The 17201-nt window shown below is 51.8% G+C and overlaps 1 protein-coding gene across 2 annotated transcripts in view; it reads left to right on the forward strand.

Moving 5' to 3' along the window:
• The window catches only part of CACNA1B (calcium voltage-gated channel subunit alpha1 B), a 210061-nt gene that overhangs the window by 157695 nt on the left and 35165 nt on the right, over window positions 1-17201 (forward strand). For both annotated transcript variants that reach the window (XM_055541721.1, XM_055541722.1), the window contains exons 25-31: window positions 5516-5612; window positions 6728-6888; window positions 8247-8384; window positions 9112-9313; window positions 9534-9698; window positions 10029-10139; window positions 10486-10569. In XM_055541721.1, coding sequence (XP_055397696.1) covers window positions 5516-5612; window positions 6728-6888; window positions 8247-8384; window positions 9112-9313; window positions 9534-9698; window positions 10029-10139; window positions 10486-10569 — 958 coding nt within the window. The remainder of the gene's footprint in view (window positions 1-5515; window positions 5613-6727; window positions 6889-8246; window positions 8385-9111; window positions 9314-9533; window positions 9699-10028; window positions 10140-10485; window positions 10570-17201) is intronic.

Consider the following 17201-nt stretch of genomic DNA (forward strand, 5'->3'; position numbering starts at 1 on the left):
ACCCTGCCACACCCTGTGGTTCTGAAGTTGGATAGGCAGGCTCTGCCTTGAGGTGTCTGCCCCTTGCGTCCGACAGAAAGCTCTCGGTGCCCTGAGGCTGCACTGCTTGGTCGGCCAGTGCAAGTGGGCGCAGCTGGGTGTCTCCCCTGCTGGGGGCTTCTCTGTTTTCTGCGGCTCCCTAGTGAGCAACACTCAGCCCTGTTGTGGCTGGGCCTAGATTGGCTCCCTCAGACCCTTCACGGGTGGGGCTTGGGTGGAGCTGGGGGCAGATTCTGGGGAGGTGGTTGCTTACCTAGACAAAGACGTAAGTAAGCTCCTCGATGTACAGCGATCCTGAGGGTTGGGGTCATCTCTGAGCCCACGGGGAGACCTCCTCACTGACTCTCTTCTCTTTGTCTCCTGTTGCTGGACTCTCGGTAGGAGCTTCATGGGGTAATGCCTTCCCTCTGTCCCCTCACACTGTCCCACATCACAGCACGCTGCGACCCCACGTGGGCCGTTTCATCACCATGCCTCACCTCTGCTCATTTCCTCCACCATCTGGGCTGCATGCTGCCAGGAGCCATGTCCCCCAGCCACATGTCCCCACCTCACCTCTGGGGGCTGGGTTGGGGGCTGGGGCTGGGCATGGCCCCTCCTTGGTGAGCAGGGCATCCTGACTGAGTGCTGGAGGCTGGGCACCTGGGTCTGGAGGGCAGTGCCCACTCTGGGTGGGAGCTGTGTGACCCCAGCTGCCAGGATGTTGGATATCCTGAGACACTTTCCCACTTGTCTCCTCTGGAAACAGAGCTTTCTTTGCTCTTTCCTTTCCATACTTCCCTGAAATGCCCAGCATCTCTGACCCTCGTTATAAAACAAAATTCAACTGAGTGAATCTGAAGGTCTGATTGTGTTTCTTCAGTGATTTGTGAGATAGGCAGCATCCCATCTAGTAGTTAGATAGGCGGAAGCTGTGTAAAATGGAAAGCCTTCATAGACAGGGAGCCAGACAAGGTTTTAACTAGAGGAAAGAAAGGATTGCTTCAGGCAGTGTTACCTCAGTGGTGCTCACCAGGTGATTCCAGAAATTTCATTCCTGGGAAAGGTTAAAACTGTAATAAGTCCTGGTCTGCTCTCCTGGGGGCAAGTGGCTCCACTTTGGTCCTGTTTCTTTTTATTTTTCCTTCTTCTCCTTCATTTTCCTCCTCCTCCTTTCTCGCTCTTACCCTCCTCTTTTTTTTTTTTTTTTTTTAAACAGTTCTCCCCTTCTGATCAAACTGTCAACCCAACTGAGAGATGTGATAAAAATTTTAGGTGTGTCCACTGTGCCGACTTAAAAAGGACAATGTGAGAGGTGCAAGTTAAGTTTTATTTGGGGCAAAATGAGAACTGTGTCGTGGGAGATAGCATTTCAGATAGCTCTGAGAAACTGCTCCAAAGAAGTAGGGGGAAAGGTCAGTAAATATGTGATTTTGGCGAAGGGGAATACATGCAATCAAGCACATACATTTTGCAGAAGGTTTCTGCTCATGATGAGGAGCAGTCATCGCCATGAAAGATTTTAGTGCTTTTCTAGATATGAGGAGATGCAAGAATTGGGCTCATAAAATCGACTCCTGGAAATATCTGTCTGAAGAGCTGTTCTGCCGTTTTTTCCTAGAGCACCGAGGGCCTCATTTGTGCTCTCCACCTGGAATTCCTTTCGGGCAGGTGTTGCAAGTCAGCAGCTGCAGCAGCTCATGATTTAATCCTTGCAGAGGTAGATGACAAGTGCCAATTTGTAGTTGACATCTGAAAAAAAATTTACAACCTGTAAGTTGAGAGTTACCTTGTATCTGGCTGACAAAACTGAGGACTTAAGCCTGGGACACAACATCTCAGATAACTCTGAGAGATTGTACCAAAGAGGCAAGGGGGAGCCATGAGCCACGATATGTAGGAGTTTTTGCAACAGAGACCTGGTAGAGAGAATATCAAAAGATTACTGTTAATTGAAGAAAACTAGGCATCTTAAGGAGAAGGCAATGGCACCCCACTCCAGTACTCTTGCCTGGAAAATCCCATGGACGGAGGAGCCTGGTGGGCTGCAATCCATGGGGTCGCTCGGAGTCAGACATGACTGAGTGACTTCACTTTCACTTTTCACTTTCGTGCATTGGAGAAGGAAATGGCAACCCACTCCAGTGTTCTTGCCTGGAGAATCCCGGGGATGGGGGAGCCTGGTGGGCTGCCGTCTCTGGGGTCGCACAGAGTCGACACGACTGAAGCGACTTAGCAGCAGCAGCAGCAGCAGGTATCTTAAGGAATTTAGTGCTTTCCTATATATGGGGAATACAAGAGTCTGGGCTCACTGAAGTCATTTCTTTGATGTGCACCTCAGCTCTCTGGGGCCAGTCCTGCCCTTCTCCTCCTGAGTCTCCTCGGGGTGTCCCGCTGACAGGGGCTGGCTCACTGCTCGAAGCGGGACATCCTGACTCCACCCCAGATTCCCCGAGGGCTCGCTCCAGCTGCGCTGTGGTGGCTCAGTGGCCGCGCCTTGTTACTGATGTGGCAGGCAGTCCTTTGTATTCACGGGTGTCAGCACGTGGCTCAGTGGCCGCGCCTTGTTACTGATGTGGCAGGCAGTCCTTTGTATTCACGGGTGTCAGCACCACCTCCGCTCCCCTTGTGTAGTTTTTGCGGCTTTGATCTTAGACCTGGTATCCACAGGTCATGATGCATCTGTTTAATCCCTATGACAGTCACACAGATCACAGTTTTAGGTTTATAATCCTCATGTTGGTCATTTTCTTTGCTTCTTTTCTGACATTCCAGTCAGAATGGAGACCACTTACTTAGGCTGTCAGCTACAAACATGTATTTAAAGTTTTTGAGAGAATATGACAGACATATCAGGGGCATTATAAACAGGATAATTCCTAATGTTTGAAGTGTATTTTGGAGTGATGGTGCCCAGGTCATGGTCCCCTAATCAAAGAAAGATCCCATGAAGAAGTCACAGATTTGAGCCAAGTAGCTGGCTCTGTGATCTGATGTAACTGATTTTCAACTTCCCCAAAAGTGTTAATCCAGGTACCGTAGGTGGTGTTGGCCAAAGCATAGACAATTTATTGCTCCGCTGAAGATAACCGAAAGCTCTTCTATTATTAGGACCAACCTTGGCCAGAGTCTAAGGGTGTCTCCTGGGAAGCTGATGTCTTAGCAGGGGACTCTGCAGTGTCTGCCAGAGTTAAGGAAAGGTTCTGATCATATCTTGTGCACATTTGCTCCTAACCAAGTGATGGACTTGCTCACAGGGTTTACTGTGTTTACCCATTTAAGGCAGGGGTCACAGGCTTTTAATGAATTTGGAAAGATAATCTTCTCTCATGAAATAAGGAGTCTCCCTAAATGTCTTGCAAAGACAAGTACTGCTGTGGGGTTTCCTAGTGAGTGGAGATAAATCAGATCTACTCAGTTGGGATAGATTGGAATCAGCCCTGGGCAGAGCAACAGGAGTGAGGCAGCCCCAGCCTTGGCGCTGGGGATCTGGGATTGGTCCAGCATGAGCCTGCTAAAGCCAGCAGGGGCCTGGCCTGCTGGACACTGTCGCAGGGGCCCTCTGAGGCCTGCTGCCTGTCTCTGCTCCAGGAATTGGGAAACCAGTGTAGGGGATCAGACCAGAGAAGGGATGCTGGAGCTTCTTCAGGTCTGAAATATTTATTCAGGGTTCAAGTCCCTGAGGTTCACTGCCATCTGGGTAGCGAGGAAGACCTGGTGCAGTTTCTTCCAAGGAGATTTTGGGGCAGTCTTTGTTCTGATTGATTTCAAATTAGAGGGGTGGAAGAAAACTGGAAACATGAGTTTGTTAAGTCAGAGCCAGATATTTGAGGAAATGTAGAATTCAGGATCCAGACAAGTTTGTAGGTATATAGCAAAACCTCAAAAACAATTATTAGGACTAGAATCTAATATCTATGGAGGGGCAAACATATTTTTTCTCTCTGTAATACTCCCTTTTTTAAAAAAAACCAAAGATAATCACAGTAAAAGTAATTTGTTTGTATTAAACTTGGTCTGATTATTTATATAAGTGCTGCAAGAAGAGTGACTGATCATTTAAGTTCTTTTTAAGACTGCTTTGTTGCTGCTAATTTTCATAAGGAGTTTCAGACTGAACTCTCAAAAGCTTTCAAAGCCAGGAAACCAAGCCAAGGACATGGCCATCAGATTTTACCTGCGGCCCCTTGTCAGTCAAAGCCTTGGTCATATGGCCAGTGTTTCCAATTGTGTCCTATAGAAGGAGAATAGGTTCTTATTGAACTTATGCAAATAAATATATTGTCATGGAAGTAAGAATACTCATTGAAATACTCTGAATTCTGAAGGAATCAGGGAGAAAAAGTAAATGTTTCATCTTTGTTCACAAAGGTAAAGTAAAGTAAAGTAAATGCCGCTCAGTCGTGTCTGACTCTTTGTGACCCCATGGACTGTAGCCTACCAGGTTCCTCTGTCCATGGGATTTTTCCAGGCAAGAATACTGGAGTGGGGTGCCATTTCCTTCTCCAGGAGATCTTCCCAACCCAGGGATCGAACCCAGGTCTCCCATTTTGTAGGCAGACGCTTTACCATCTGGGCCACCGGGGAAGTTCACAAAGGTATATCTTACCAAATTGTTGGTAGCTTAAGGGACAAGATTTCTTAAAATCTGGAAGAACATTAATGAACCAGCAATATTTTAGACACACAATCATAACAGTTATAGTCATCCTACATACCGTTTTTGCAGTTTTGTAGAAGTCTCCCCACCAGTGTCTCTATATAACTTGAGTCATGTTAAATGCCTTGTTGTGGGTGAAAGACCGATGGGGTTTGCCATGGAGCCAGGAAGAGCCAGGCAGCCACCTGTTTAATTTACAGCCGCTGTTAGTCTGTTTTAATGTTTCTGAGGCAGGAGCAGATGCTGCCGTGTTACAGGGGCAGACGGCAGGCAGTGAAGGGTCAGAAGGGTCAGAAGAAAGGACTTCACCCACATTTGCCACAGCCTTGATAGATCCTGCTGCTGTTGCCTTTGCATGACAGTCAACTGGGCACTTCCCTGACATCAGGCTCAGTCCTGGTGGTGTGAACCTTCCCTCCCTCCACCAACAGGGAAAGGCAGGCAGGCCAGCCCTTCCAGAAAACTCCCTGGTGATGGGCATGGGTCTGCACTGCTCATAGGCTTGCACGTGCTGCCTGGGCTGGGGCTGCCATCCTGGAGCCCACCTACCTTTACTCCCACTGGGGTCTTGGCATGGTGTCTGGAGGACTCTGGTGTGGGGTGGGTGGGAGTGCTGAATGATGGGATCTGGGGAGATGAGCTCTTCCCACCCAGAAGCTCAGCTCTCCCTGGACACCAGGTGCCACTGGCCTGGCCCCAGCCCTTGTCCACTCAGGCAGCCTGTTGGGGGAGATGCACTGGCCTGAGGCGTCTTCAGGACCAAGGCTACCCTGTCCCCAGTGCTCTGGGCACAGGTGTGCGCCCTACCTGTCTACATGGGTGGCTTCTCCCTTCTAGAGGCTCCAAAGGGAAAGACATCAGCACCATCAAGTCCCTGAGGGTCCTGCGTGTGCTGAGGCCACTCAAGACCATCAAGCGGCTGCCCAAGCTCAAAGTGAGAGTCTGGAGTGGGGCCTGGAGGGGGGTGGGGGCTGTGTGTGTGCATGTGTACCTATGTGTGTACACGTTTATAGGTAGACCGCGTGTGTGTACATGTGTGTGCACACACGTACATGTAGGAATGCACTGCGGTGTGCACATATGTATCTTGCCTGGCCCCCTGCAGCTTCCCGTGTGGGATGGGGACAAGCACAGCTGAGGAGAGGCGCCCACGAGGGAGGCCCTACATTGTGTGCATGGGATGGGCTCTCAGCTCTGTGACCATCTCCGAGGGGGCTCCTCTTCTGCATATCCTGTGAGGCTATTCTTCCTCCACTCAGGGGCACCCACAGGACCAAGTGTTTCATCAGCAGCTGTAGTGCAGAGGTCAGGGTCACAGGGAGATGCCAGGAGAGCAGGGGTTGGGGGATATGGCTTTAGAATTGTGCTGCAGTCTAATTGTTGCTGAGCTTGTGCTTAAATTCACTTAATCCTCCAAGACTGTGCAGTAAAATGTTAGGAGAACCTTTGACCTGCAGGCCGTGGAGATACTAAGTGATGTGAGGTTCTGGGGGGTGGTTTGCTTAGAGCCCATGTTGAAGGGGCGGCTCAAGGGTGACTGAGGCACCAGGGGCAGGGCTGCCAGGGCGGCTGCCCATGTGTGGAGTGTGCCCCATGGGCCCTTGGGAGCCGGTTGCAGATTGGCCTCTGTGCACAGCCAGCAACAACCAGACCAGGGCAGCAGGGAGAGGTTCACTGGAGAACAGGTGGCCTGGGCAGTGGGAACAGCTGGGAGTCCCCTCTGGTTCACGCACGTGCCCAAGTCCTGCCTTGAGCTGGCCTCATATCGCCGGTTGGCTACCCCATCCCGAATGCCCCCGATGGGCAGAGGCCAAGCAGTGCCCTCAGTTTAGCCCTGTGCCTTCCCTCCGTGCTGGCCCGAGGCCTGGCTGAGTGGCCTAACGCTGGCCCCAGCCCCAGGCTCTCCGTGGTGTTGGGCCCCCTGCCCACACCACCTCTTTAGCACCTCCTGCCCACCCATCCGGTCCAGGAGGACCCTCCTGGTCCCCGGTGCAGACCCCTCCGGGTCCCGGGCTGGCCCCGCCCCCTCACGGCCCTGCCCCTCCCCAGGCTGTGTTTGACTGTGTGGTGAACTCCCTGAAGAACGTCCTCAACATCCTGATCGTCTACATGCTCTTCATGTTCATATTTGCTGTCATCGCGGTACAGCTCTTCAAGGGGAAGTTTTTCTACTGCACCGATGAGTCCAAGGAGCTGGAGCGGGACTGCAGGTAAACTGGGGCCCTCCACTGTCCCCAGTGCCGTGCCCGGGCCCTTCCTGCCTGCACGCCTCAGGGAGCTCAGTGCGGCCTCTGCTGGACGCTGTGTCAACCCTCAAGATCCAGGCTGGGCCCTAAGCTCAGGGGGCAGCCCCAGGGCTGAAGCCACTTCCTCATCACTGAGGCCTTGGGCCCCAGCTGAGCAGACAAGAGAAGTGCCCTCAGGGAGGGGCGGGGGAAAGGCTGGTGCCCGTGTGAGCGCCATCCTGGACTTTGCACACCAAGGGAATCGTGTGCTCTGTGTGGCGCGCTGTACCCTACTCCCACCACTTCGGCGGTCAAGGTCTCTGCTGCTGTGGCCCAAGTGGTCTCCCTCCCCTGACGGTTGGATGTCATTCCTTTTATCGTCAAACCTCACTAAACGAATCTGCCTACCTGTTGGTGGACGTTTGGGTTGTCCCCACGTTTGGGCTGCTGTGGTTACTGCTGCTTTGAATACATGTGCAACTTTTTCTGTGCACAGGTGCTCTCATTTTTCTCGAGGATAAGCCTGGAGGTGGGGTTGCTGGGCTGCGTGGTGATTCTCTTTGTCAGTTTCAGGAGCTGCCAAACTGTTTCCCACCAACAGTGTCTGAGAGTTCTGATTTCTTCACGGGCTTGCCAACACTGTTATTTTCCTTTTAAAAAATGTAATTATAGCCATCTTAGTGGGGATAAAGTGGTGTCTCATTGTGGTTTGATTTGTGTTTCCTTGATGATTCATGATGTAAAGCCTCTTTTCATATGCATATTGATAATTTGTATGTCTTCTTTGCAAAAATATCTATTCAGGTCTTGTATCCATTTTTAAAACTGAAAGGGTCATCCATTGTATGAACACCCTGGTGTGAGATGGGAGACGGCCGGGCAGCACAGGACTGCTGGGCCTCTCCCGCTTCTCCTGTAGGGATAGACCTCAGTTAGTGTGCTGCTAGAAAGGCCCTTATCAGACAGATGGCTTTCTGTCTTTAGTCCCGTTTTGAGTGTTGATGATTTCCTTTGAAAAACAGAGCTTTCCATTTTGACAAAGTCCAATTTACCTATTTTTTCTGTGGCCCCCTTTATTTTCTTCTAAGAGTCTTATAGAGTTACTGCTTACATTTAGGCCTTTGATCTATTTTGAGTTAATTTGTACACATGGGGTGAGATGGGGGTCCACATTCATATTCTCGCCTGTAGATACTCAGTGGTTTCAGCACCATCTGATGAAGAGACCAGTCTTTCTCCCCTGAATGGACGACCCTTTTTAAAAGTTGGTTGACTGCAGACACGGGGGTTTGTTTAGATCCTTTGCCTTTGACTTCTGGCTCCCTCTGTGTTCCCACCCCCAGGGGCCAGTATTTGGACTACGAGAAGGAGGAGGTGGAAGCTCAGCCGCGGCAGTGGAAGAAATACGACTTCCACTATGACAACGTGCTCTGGGCCCTGCTAACGCTGTTCACTGTGTCCACAGGCGAAGGGTGGCCCATGTGAGTGCTGCCCGGCTCCTCACGGCTGCTCGGCGAGAGAGAGGGGCAGCTGGGTGGGGAGCTCAGACTCTGCACCTGTCACTAAGCAGATACGCCCTAGGCTCTGTGCTTACTGGTGAGAGGAGGCCCTCCCTCTGGGAGTGGGCAGCCTGGAGGAGGAGGAGAGTAAGCCCAGAGCACAGTATCATGAGCTCCTAAAAATCCCCGCTCAGTGGCAGGGTGCTGGAGGGAAGAGTTGCTGGCTGCTGGCCTCGTTAAGGGGAGCCTGAGGGATGCATGTGTTCAGTGCCGCGCTGGATGTCAGGGGCTTCCTTTAGGGCTGAGAGGACCATCCCTCAGAAGGTAGGGGTGATGCTCTGCCAGGAGACTCTGCTGAACACAGGGCTTCCTGAAAACAGGTGAAGCAGGGTATGGGTAGGTGACCTGGTGTGAGATGGGAGAGAGCTGGGCTGCACAGGACTGCTGGGCCTCTCCCGCTTCTCCTTGTAGGGATAGGACCTCAGGCAGCCAAGGCCTCCTCCTGGAGGTCCCCAGCAGCCCTGAGTACAAGCCCTTTGGGAGGGGCAGCCTGCTGCTGGGAGACACGGCTCTCCTGGGGAGCAGGCCTGGCCGTGCATGGCACCACCCCAGCTCAGCCACAGAAGCCCTCCTGTGACGCGGGTCTCGTCTTTCCTGGGACCATGTCCTCCTGGGCTCCCCTGATGTTTGGTGTTGGCTCTTGGCCCAGGGTGCTGAAACACTCGGTGGATGCCACCTACGAGGAGCAGGGCCCAAGCCCTGGGTACCGCATGGAGCTGTCCATTTTCTATGTGGTCTACTTCGTGGTCTTCCCCTTCTTCTTTGTAAACATCTTTGTGGCCTTGATCATCATCACCTTCCAGGAGCAGGGGGACAAAGTCATGTCTGAGTGCAGCTTGGAGAAGAATGAGGTAGGACTCTCTGCCTCTCCATTTCCAGGCAGCTCCCTGGTGGGCAATGTGGTCAGGGCCCTTGGGCCTCCCTTCTGCGTGGGGACCACTGGCCAGCATGGGGTGGGGAGGGCTGCCTGGAGAAGGCCTTCTGTCATCGGGGCTCTGTGTGTGGCTGGGGGAGGGGGTGTGCAGGGGCTCCAAGGGGTCCAAGTTCTCACTTCTCCTTTCTCCCTCGCAGAGGGCTTGTATCGACTTCGCCATTAGCGCCAAACCCCTGACGCGGTACATGCCCCAGAACAAGCAGTCGTTCCAGTACAAGACGTGGACGTTCGTGGTCTCACCACCCTTTGAATATTTCATCATGGCCATGATAGCCCTCAACACAGTGGTGCTGATGATGAAGGTGCGTGAGGCCTGCATGGTGGATTGCAGGCGCCCGTGGACATGGGGACTCGACTCTAGCCGGGTGGAGGGCCCGCTCCTCCTGGGGTGTGAGCAGCAGTGATACTACCCTGAGTGCTGGTCAGCTTGGGTTGCCTATGCAACCCAGATTTCCTGGTTGTCCGTGGGCTGAGATCGTAAGAAGGTTCTGGAAGACACGGGGAGCAGGGAGGGGTGTCCCAGCGCGGCAGGTGTGTCTGCCCACTGTGCTCTGACAGGAGGTCTTCATGAGCCCGGTGGGGTGGGTCGGGGCAGCTGAGCCCATGGCCAACAGCACCTCTTCCTTGGGCAGTTCTACGATGCGCCCTACGAGTACGAGCTGATGTTGAAGTGTCTGAACATCGTGTTCACGTCCATGTTCTCCATGGAATGTGTGCTCAAGATCATCGCCTTTGGAGTGCTGGTATGTGCCTTAGCCCCTCCAGGCCTTTTGGTGTCTGTGTTCTGGCCACCCCTCTGTAGGGGATCTTTGAGTGTTCATTGTTTGGAGCTGGGATTCCCTGAACCCCCAGAGCACATATGACCCTGAAGGGGCCCCAGGGAAGTGACTGCCGGGTTCTGCCCCACCTATGCCCCCACCCTGTTCCTGGAGGGGAGGGGATGTGCGGCCTTGTGCTCCGCCCACCTGCCCACGAGGGAGCCCATGTATCCTCTGCTACCTTCTTGACGAGAGGCCACCTCCTACAGCTTGTCTGCAGAGCCTCCCCACCCCCGCCAGCCCAGCACTAACTGCCCTTCTTTCTCTCCAGAACTATTTCAGAGACGCCTGGAATGTCTTTGACTTTGTCACTGTGTTGGGAAGTATTACTGATATTTTAGTAACAGAGATTGCGGTGAGTAGCTCTCCTGCCCCTGCAGGCCCTGAGCGGTCTCCCCACTGTGCCTCCAGGCCTGGGGGTTAGCTCCTCCTCAGAGGATGCTTCCCCACGAAGCTCCTCCCCAGAGGCGAGTTTGGGGGCTGGGTGTCCTGTAGGCACATGCTTTATCTTGGGTAAGAAATTGGTTCCCAGAAGGTCTTCCAGGCTGATGGCCTGAGAATCACTGGGAGTGTAAGTGACCAGGAAGATAAGGATCTTGTAATTTCGTATGTGTCTAATACGGATGCACCTGACAACTGGTTCCAAAAAGATACAACTAAAGCTAAGAAGGATTTGGAGTATTTTAAAATATCAGGTTTGTTTTACATACGTGTGCATGTGTGCACACACACACATGCTGAAGATTCTAGTTCTTACTAAAATGCACGGATTATATCTGAAAACTGACTGAGGGCAGAGCATGAACATGTCTCAACAAACCTGAAATAATCTGAGTCATAAGCGGTGTTCTTCAAGCACAACAGATTGATAGGATCAAAGACAAGAACATCTACATCAACGTTTCTTACGTTGAGTTCCCCAGGAACAGACACGGAGGTGAGGGTTCTTGGAAAAGTTATTTTTGGGACATGTTCCGAGGCAGAACCACGGGGAGGGCTTTGGGGAGGTAGGTGGGGAGAGAAGAACCACAGGGGCTGAGGCTCCAGCTCCATGTCGGGTGAGCTGCAGAGTTCTGTGCCCACCAGGTCTCGGCTAAAGGCTTGCCTGGGGTGTGGATTCCCAGGAACCCGAGTGCCCCGAGGCAGGTAAAGCAGGCTCCCGCAGCCTGTGCTGCTGGGCCTAAGGGCCACATGCGGGGCGGGGGCATCTGCTTGCAGCCCGGGCCCCACCCGGCTCTGCCTACTCTTCATGTCGGGTCCTGTCTCTGGCTTCAGATGGTGCTGGTCATGACCTCAGGGAGGAGGGAGTTGATGGGAGGAGGAACAGGGCGCCTACGGTTGCCATGGGGACCCACGTCATCTTGGGATCTTTGCTGTGGCCAGTCCTCTGCTGCTCCGGTTGCTGGTCATACCAAGTGAGCCAGCCTTCATGCTGTACCGCCAAGGCCCTGCTTGTTGTTCCCTGTGGTGGCTCTAGCTGCCATAATGGTGCAGGCACAGTTCAGACTGGTCCCAGAAACTTCTAGAAAGGCCCCTGGGAGCCCCCTGATTTCCAGACAGACTTCTCCCTGCCCCGTGCAAGGGCAGCTCTGCCCTTCACACCTTGGCTGTGAAGAGCCCAGAGTCACAGGAGCCAAGGTGGCCTCCTGGGTCCCACAGAGGAAGCTGTCTCCACCTGTTTATGCCTCACTTGAGTTTGTGGGATGGTGGCGCAAAGTGCCCCTGGGCTCCTGTGGGTGACAGGGGCCACCTCTACTTTGGGTCCTTGTTTCCTAAATCCATGCATTTTTTCGGGTTGGGCACCCAGTATATCTATCGGCCGTCCATTCCTCTTGAAGGACAGCCCCACCATCCCAGTGTCTTTTCTGGGCCTGCGAGAGGCTGTCCCAGCTGTTCGCCGGGCCGACACCTGAGTGATGTGGAGGCTGACATGCTAGCAGGTCCTGGGTCTCTCGCCCTGTTGGCCCTCCTTTCTCCTCTAAGTGGATGTCTTGTGGAATCGTGTTCTGGTACATCTCTGACGCTAGTGCATCCGCCAAGGCAGGCCTGACCCGAGGTGTGAGTGGTCCCTGTGGAGGCCCATCACTGCTGTTTCCAGGTGAAAGTTTCCCACAAAGTGACTGCTGGCAGCACCAAGTACGGCTCTCCTTGGAGGCCTGCAGGTGGCCTCTGCTTGTAATGGGCAGGTGTTCAGTAGTGGCTGTGGCTGTATTCGCTTTGCTAAGGAGGAGCCTGGCTGTCGGGCCCAGGCACAGCCTTCCTCCCAGCTGTCTCAGTCCCTGCCTCTGTGGGTCTGCCGTGTGAGTGGGGGCTGGTGACAGAGGCCTGCGGACATCTGTCGGCCAGTGCGTCCAGGGTGCATGGGTTTTAGTGCCTCTGTGGCTGTGGGTGCCGGGGTGGGTGTTGACATATGACACGTAGTGTCCATTCCCAGGTCCAGCCGGTGCCTCTGCCCCAAACCTTGTTCCCTCCAGAGGCCTGAGCAAGCTGGAGTCCTTGCCTTATCACAGACAACTTCTCCCTACACACAGACACACACACACACACACACGCACGCACGCACACACATGTACACATGCCATGGTAGATTGCGCACACCACTCAGAGCTCTGCCTCACGCTGTCTCTTGGGTGGCCCTGCCCGGGGCTCTACTGAGGGTTGTACTGGTATATCGAGCCAGTCCCTCCATAACCAGGTTTTGAGTTTTACGGCCCAGTTTTAGTGACCATCCCATCATGTGCTGGGAAAGGGTGACCTGAGAAGAGACTGGTGTGACAGAGGCGAGAGGCTGGGCTGGGCCTTCCTGTCATGTGACTGTGGCCTCTAGATTTGCTCCCGCGTGGCCCCAGATGTGGCATGTCCATTGTGCCCCGGACTGTTGCTGGGCCTGCAGCACATGACTCGTGAGGGCAACTTTGGTGCCATAGATACGGCATCTCATGGTCACACAGTCTCTGTAGGACCTTGTAGCCAGGCATGACATCTCTGCAGATGACGTGAATCTTTGCTCCAGGAGCCTGCTGCTGCTGCTGCTGCTAAGTCGCTTCAGTCGTGTCCGACTCTGTGCAACCCCATAGATGGCAGCCCACCAGGCTCCCCCATCCCTGGGATTCTCCAGGCAAGAACACTGGAGTGGGTTGCCATTTCCTTCTTCAGTGCACGAAAGTGAAAAGTGAAGGTGAAGTCGCTCAGTCGTGTCTGACTCTTAGCGACCCCATGGACTGCAGCCTACCAGGCTCCTCCGTCCATGGGATTTTCCAGGCAAGAGGACTGGAGTGGGTGCCATTGCCAGGAGCCTAGGTGACTATATTGACTTTCCTGTGGGGGCTTTGAGGGCCCCACACAGGTGTTTATCTACCACAGATATTCCTAGCACCATGGGGCCTGCTGGGGCTTGTGGCCCAAGTGGCAGGCTCCTGACACTGCAGTGTGGACCTGCTAGAGAGCCTTCTCTTGCTCTGAAACCTGCAGCTTTGAGTCACCTGATAAATGGAAACAGCAGTCTTTCCTTAGTTGTGCCTGCTATCTCCAGGACACACAGAGTCTTCCAAGAGTAGGTGTGAGGTCCATTGGGGTCCATGTTCAGGCATGGCTCACACCACTGGATTATAACAGTCATGTACACTAAATTTCCACCTCAAACATGGGGAAAGGCCATTTCAATGCTAAATATGTTCTAGAGAATAGAAGAGGGAACATTTCCTAACTAGTTGTATGAGGCTACATCATACAATGTAGCCTTGAATCTTGACATCAAAAATTTTAAGAAGAGTGTAAGAAAGGAAGATCATAATCCATACTCACTCATTAACATAGAATTCAAAACAGCATGTAAGCAAGCCAGGTCCCGCAGTGTCCAGGAAGAAGTACAATCAGGTTTATCCCAGGAACACCAGATTCCACAACAGAAAGTCTATCACTGTAATTTACATGAACAGGTCAAAGGACACTGTTAATAAGCCTGTCACAGATGCAGAAAAGATACTCAGTAAAATTCAGATTTTATTTATGATGGAAATGATTAGCATGTGTTAACTTGATGAAGAGTATTCACCAAGAAGCCCTATGCAAATATCTACAGTGGTGAAATTTGGAAAGAATTCCCTTTAAAATCAGAAAAGGACAATGATGTCTGTAACCACTACTTTTCAACATTGAACAATATATCAACAGTTCAGTAAGTTGTATGTCAGCTTCATAAGAACAGATTTTTGTCTGTTTTGCTCACTGCTGATTCCAGTGCTTAAAACAGCGCCTGGCAGTGGGCAGGTATTCGTAAATACTTGCCGAATGAATAAGACAGAAAAATAAAGTCAATACTGAAGTTTCAGAAGAGGACTAAGTAACTGCCATTAGTCAAAGATGACATATCATCTGTGGATGAAATCTAGGATAATCTAAAACTAATTAAATGTGAGGTTGCTCAAGAGAGTGTATTGTATTTCGTTACAACATCAGCACCCCTGATGATAAACCTAACAAGGTATGTGTGCAAGACCTCTTTGTGCAGAATTATTAAGCTTTATTGACAGATGTTAAAGCGGCCTGAACAGATGGGCTCTGTCGTATGATATACATATGTCACGGCAATAAGGAGCAGATGTTAAGGCGGCCTGAACAGATGGGCTCTGTCGCATGATATACATATGTCACGGCAATAAGGAGCAGATGTTAAAGCGGCCTGAACAGATGGGCTCTGTCGCATGACATACATATGTCACGGCAATAAGGAGCAGATGTTAAGGCGGCCTGAACAGATGGGCTCTGTCGCATGATATACATATGTCACGGCAATAAGGAGCAGATGTTAAGGCGGCCTGAACAGATGGGCTCTGTCGCATGACATACATATGTCACGGCAATAAGGAGCAGATGTTAAAGCGGCCTGAACAGATGGGCTCTGTCGCATGACATACATATGTCACGGCAATAAGGAGCAGATGTTAAGGCGGCCTGAACAGATGGGCTCTGTCGTATGACATACGTCACGGCAATAAGGAGCAGATGTTAAGGCAGCCTGAACAGATGGGCTCTGTTGCATGATATACATATGTCACGGCAATAAGGAGCAGATGTTAAGGCGGCCTGAACAGATGGGCTCTGTCGCATGATATACATATGTCACGGCAATAAGGAGCAGATGTTAAGGCGGCCTGAACAGATGGGCTCTGTCGCATGATATACATATGTCACGGCAATAAGGAGCAGATGTTAAGGCAGCCTGAACAGATGGGCTCTGTCGCATGATATACATACGTCACGGCAATAAGGAGCAGATGTTAAGGCGGCCTGAACAGATGGGCTCTGTCGTATGATATACATATGTCACGGCAATAAGGAGCAGATGTTAAGGCGGCCTGAACAGATGGGCTCTGTCGTATGATATACATATGTCACGGCAATAAGGAGCAGATGTTAAGGCGGCCTGAACAGATGGGCTCTGTCGCAGGATATACATATGTCACGGCAATAAGGAGCAGATGTTAAAGCGGCCTGAACAGATGGGCTCTGTCGTATGATATACATATGTCACGGCAATAAGGAGCAGATGTTAAGGCGGCCTGAACAGATGGGCTCTGTCGTATGACATACGTCACGGCAATAAGGAGCAGATGTTAAGGCGGCCTGAACAGATGGGCTCTGTCGCATGATATACATATGTCACGGCAATAAGGAGCAGATGTTAAGGCGGCCTGAACAGATGGGCTCTGTCGTATGACATACGTCACGGCAATAAGGAGCAGATGTTAAGGCGGCCTGAACAGATGGGCTCTGTCGTATGACATACGTCACGGCAATAAGGAGCAGATGTTAAGGCGGCCTGAACAGATGGGCTCTGTCGCATGATATACATATGTCACGGCAATAAGGAGCAGATGTTAAGGCGGCCTGAACAGATGGGCTCTGTCGCATGATATACATATGTCACGGCAATAAGGAGCAGATGTTAAGGCGGCCTGAACAGATGGGCTCTGTCGCATGATATACATATGTCACGGCAATAAGGAGCAGATGTTAAGGCGGCCTGAACAGATGGGCTCTGTCGTATGACATACGTCACGGCAATAAGGAGCAGATGTTAAGGCGGCCTGAACAGATGGGCTCTGTCGTATGATATACATACGTCACGGCAATAAGGAGCAGATGTTAAGGCGGCCTGAACAGATGGGCTCTGTCGTATGACATACGTCACGGCAATAAGGAGCAGATGTTAAGGCGGCCTGAACAGATGGGCTCTGTCGCATGATATACATATGTCACGGCAATAAGGAGCAGATGTTAAGGCGGCCTGAACAGATGGGCTCTGTCGCATGATATACATATGTCACGGCAATAAGGAGCAGATGTTAAGGCGGCCTGAACAGATGGGCTCTGTCGCATGACATACGTCACGGCAATAAGGAGCAGATGTTAAGGCGGCCTGAACAGATGGGCTCTGTCGCATGACATACGTCACGGCAATAAGGAGCAGATGTTAAGGCGGCCTGAACAGATGGGCTCTGTCGCATGACATACGTCACGGCAATAAGGAGCAGATGTTAAGGCGGCCTGAACAGATGGGCTCTGTCGCATGACATACGTCACGGCAATAAGGACTGCCAGTGTCGCAGAGACGGCAGCGCTCCCCAGTTGATCTATGGATTCAATGCAACGTCAATAAAAATACCAATTATTTTGCTTTTCCTTTTGTTTGTCTCTTTTTATGCAGTTTGGCAAGTTGTTTTTAACATTTATAAGAAAGAGAAAGGCTCACAAATGGCCAAGATACTTGAGAAGAAGGTGCTCCTGGGGGGCTGTGGTGGGGAGGCTGCTCCTGACAGTGAGGAGACATCCTGGAAAGTTGTAGCAATTAAAACAGTGTGGTGTTGGCATAGGAATAGCTCGAGAGCCTGGACACAGACTCGGTTGTATTTGGAGACTTGGTGGGTGACTCCGTGTGGGCGTAACTGATGAACAACACAGGGGAAAAGAGACATTGGATCTTGG

Source organism: Bubalus kerabau, chromosome 11 (genome assembly GCF_029407905.1).
Source record: "Bubalus kerabau isolate K-KA32 ecotype Philippines breed swamp buffalo chromosome 11, PCC_UOA_SB_1v2, whole genome shotgun sequence".
NCBI lineage: Eukaryota > Metazoa > Chordata > Mammalia > Artiodactyla > Bovidae > Bubalus > Bubalus kerabau.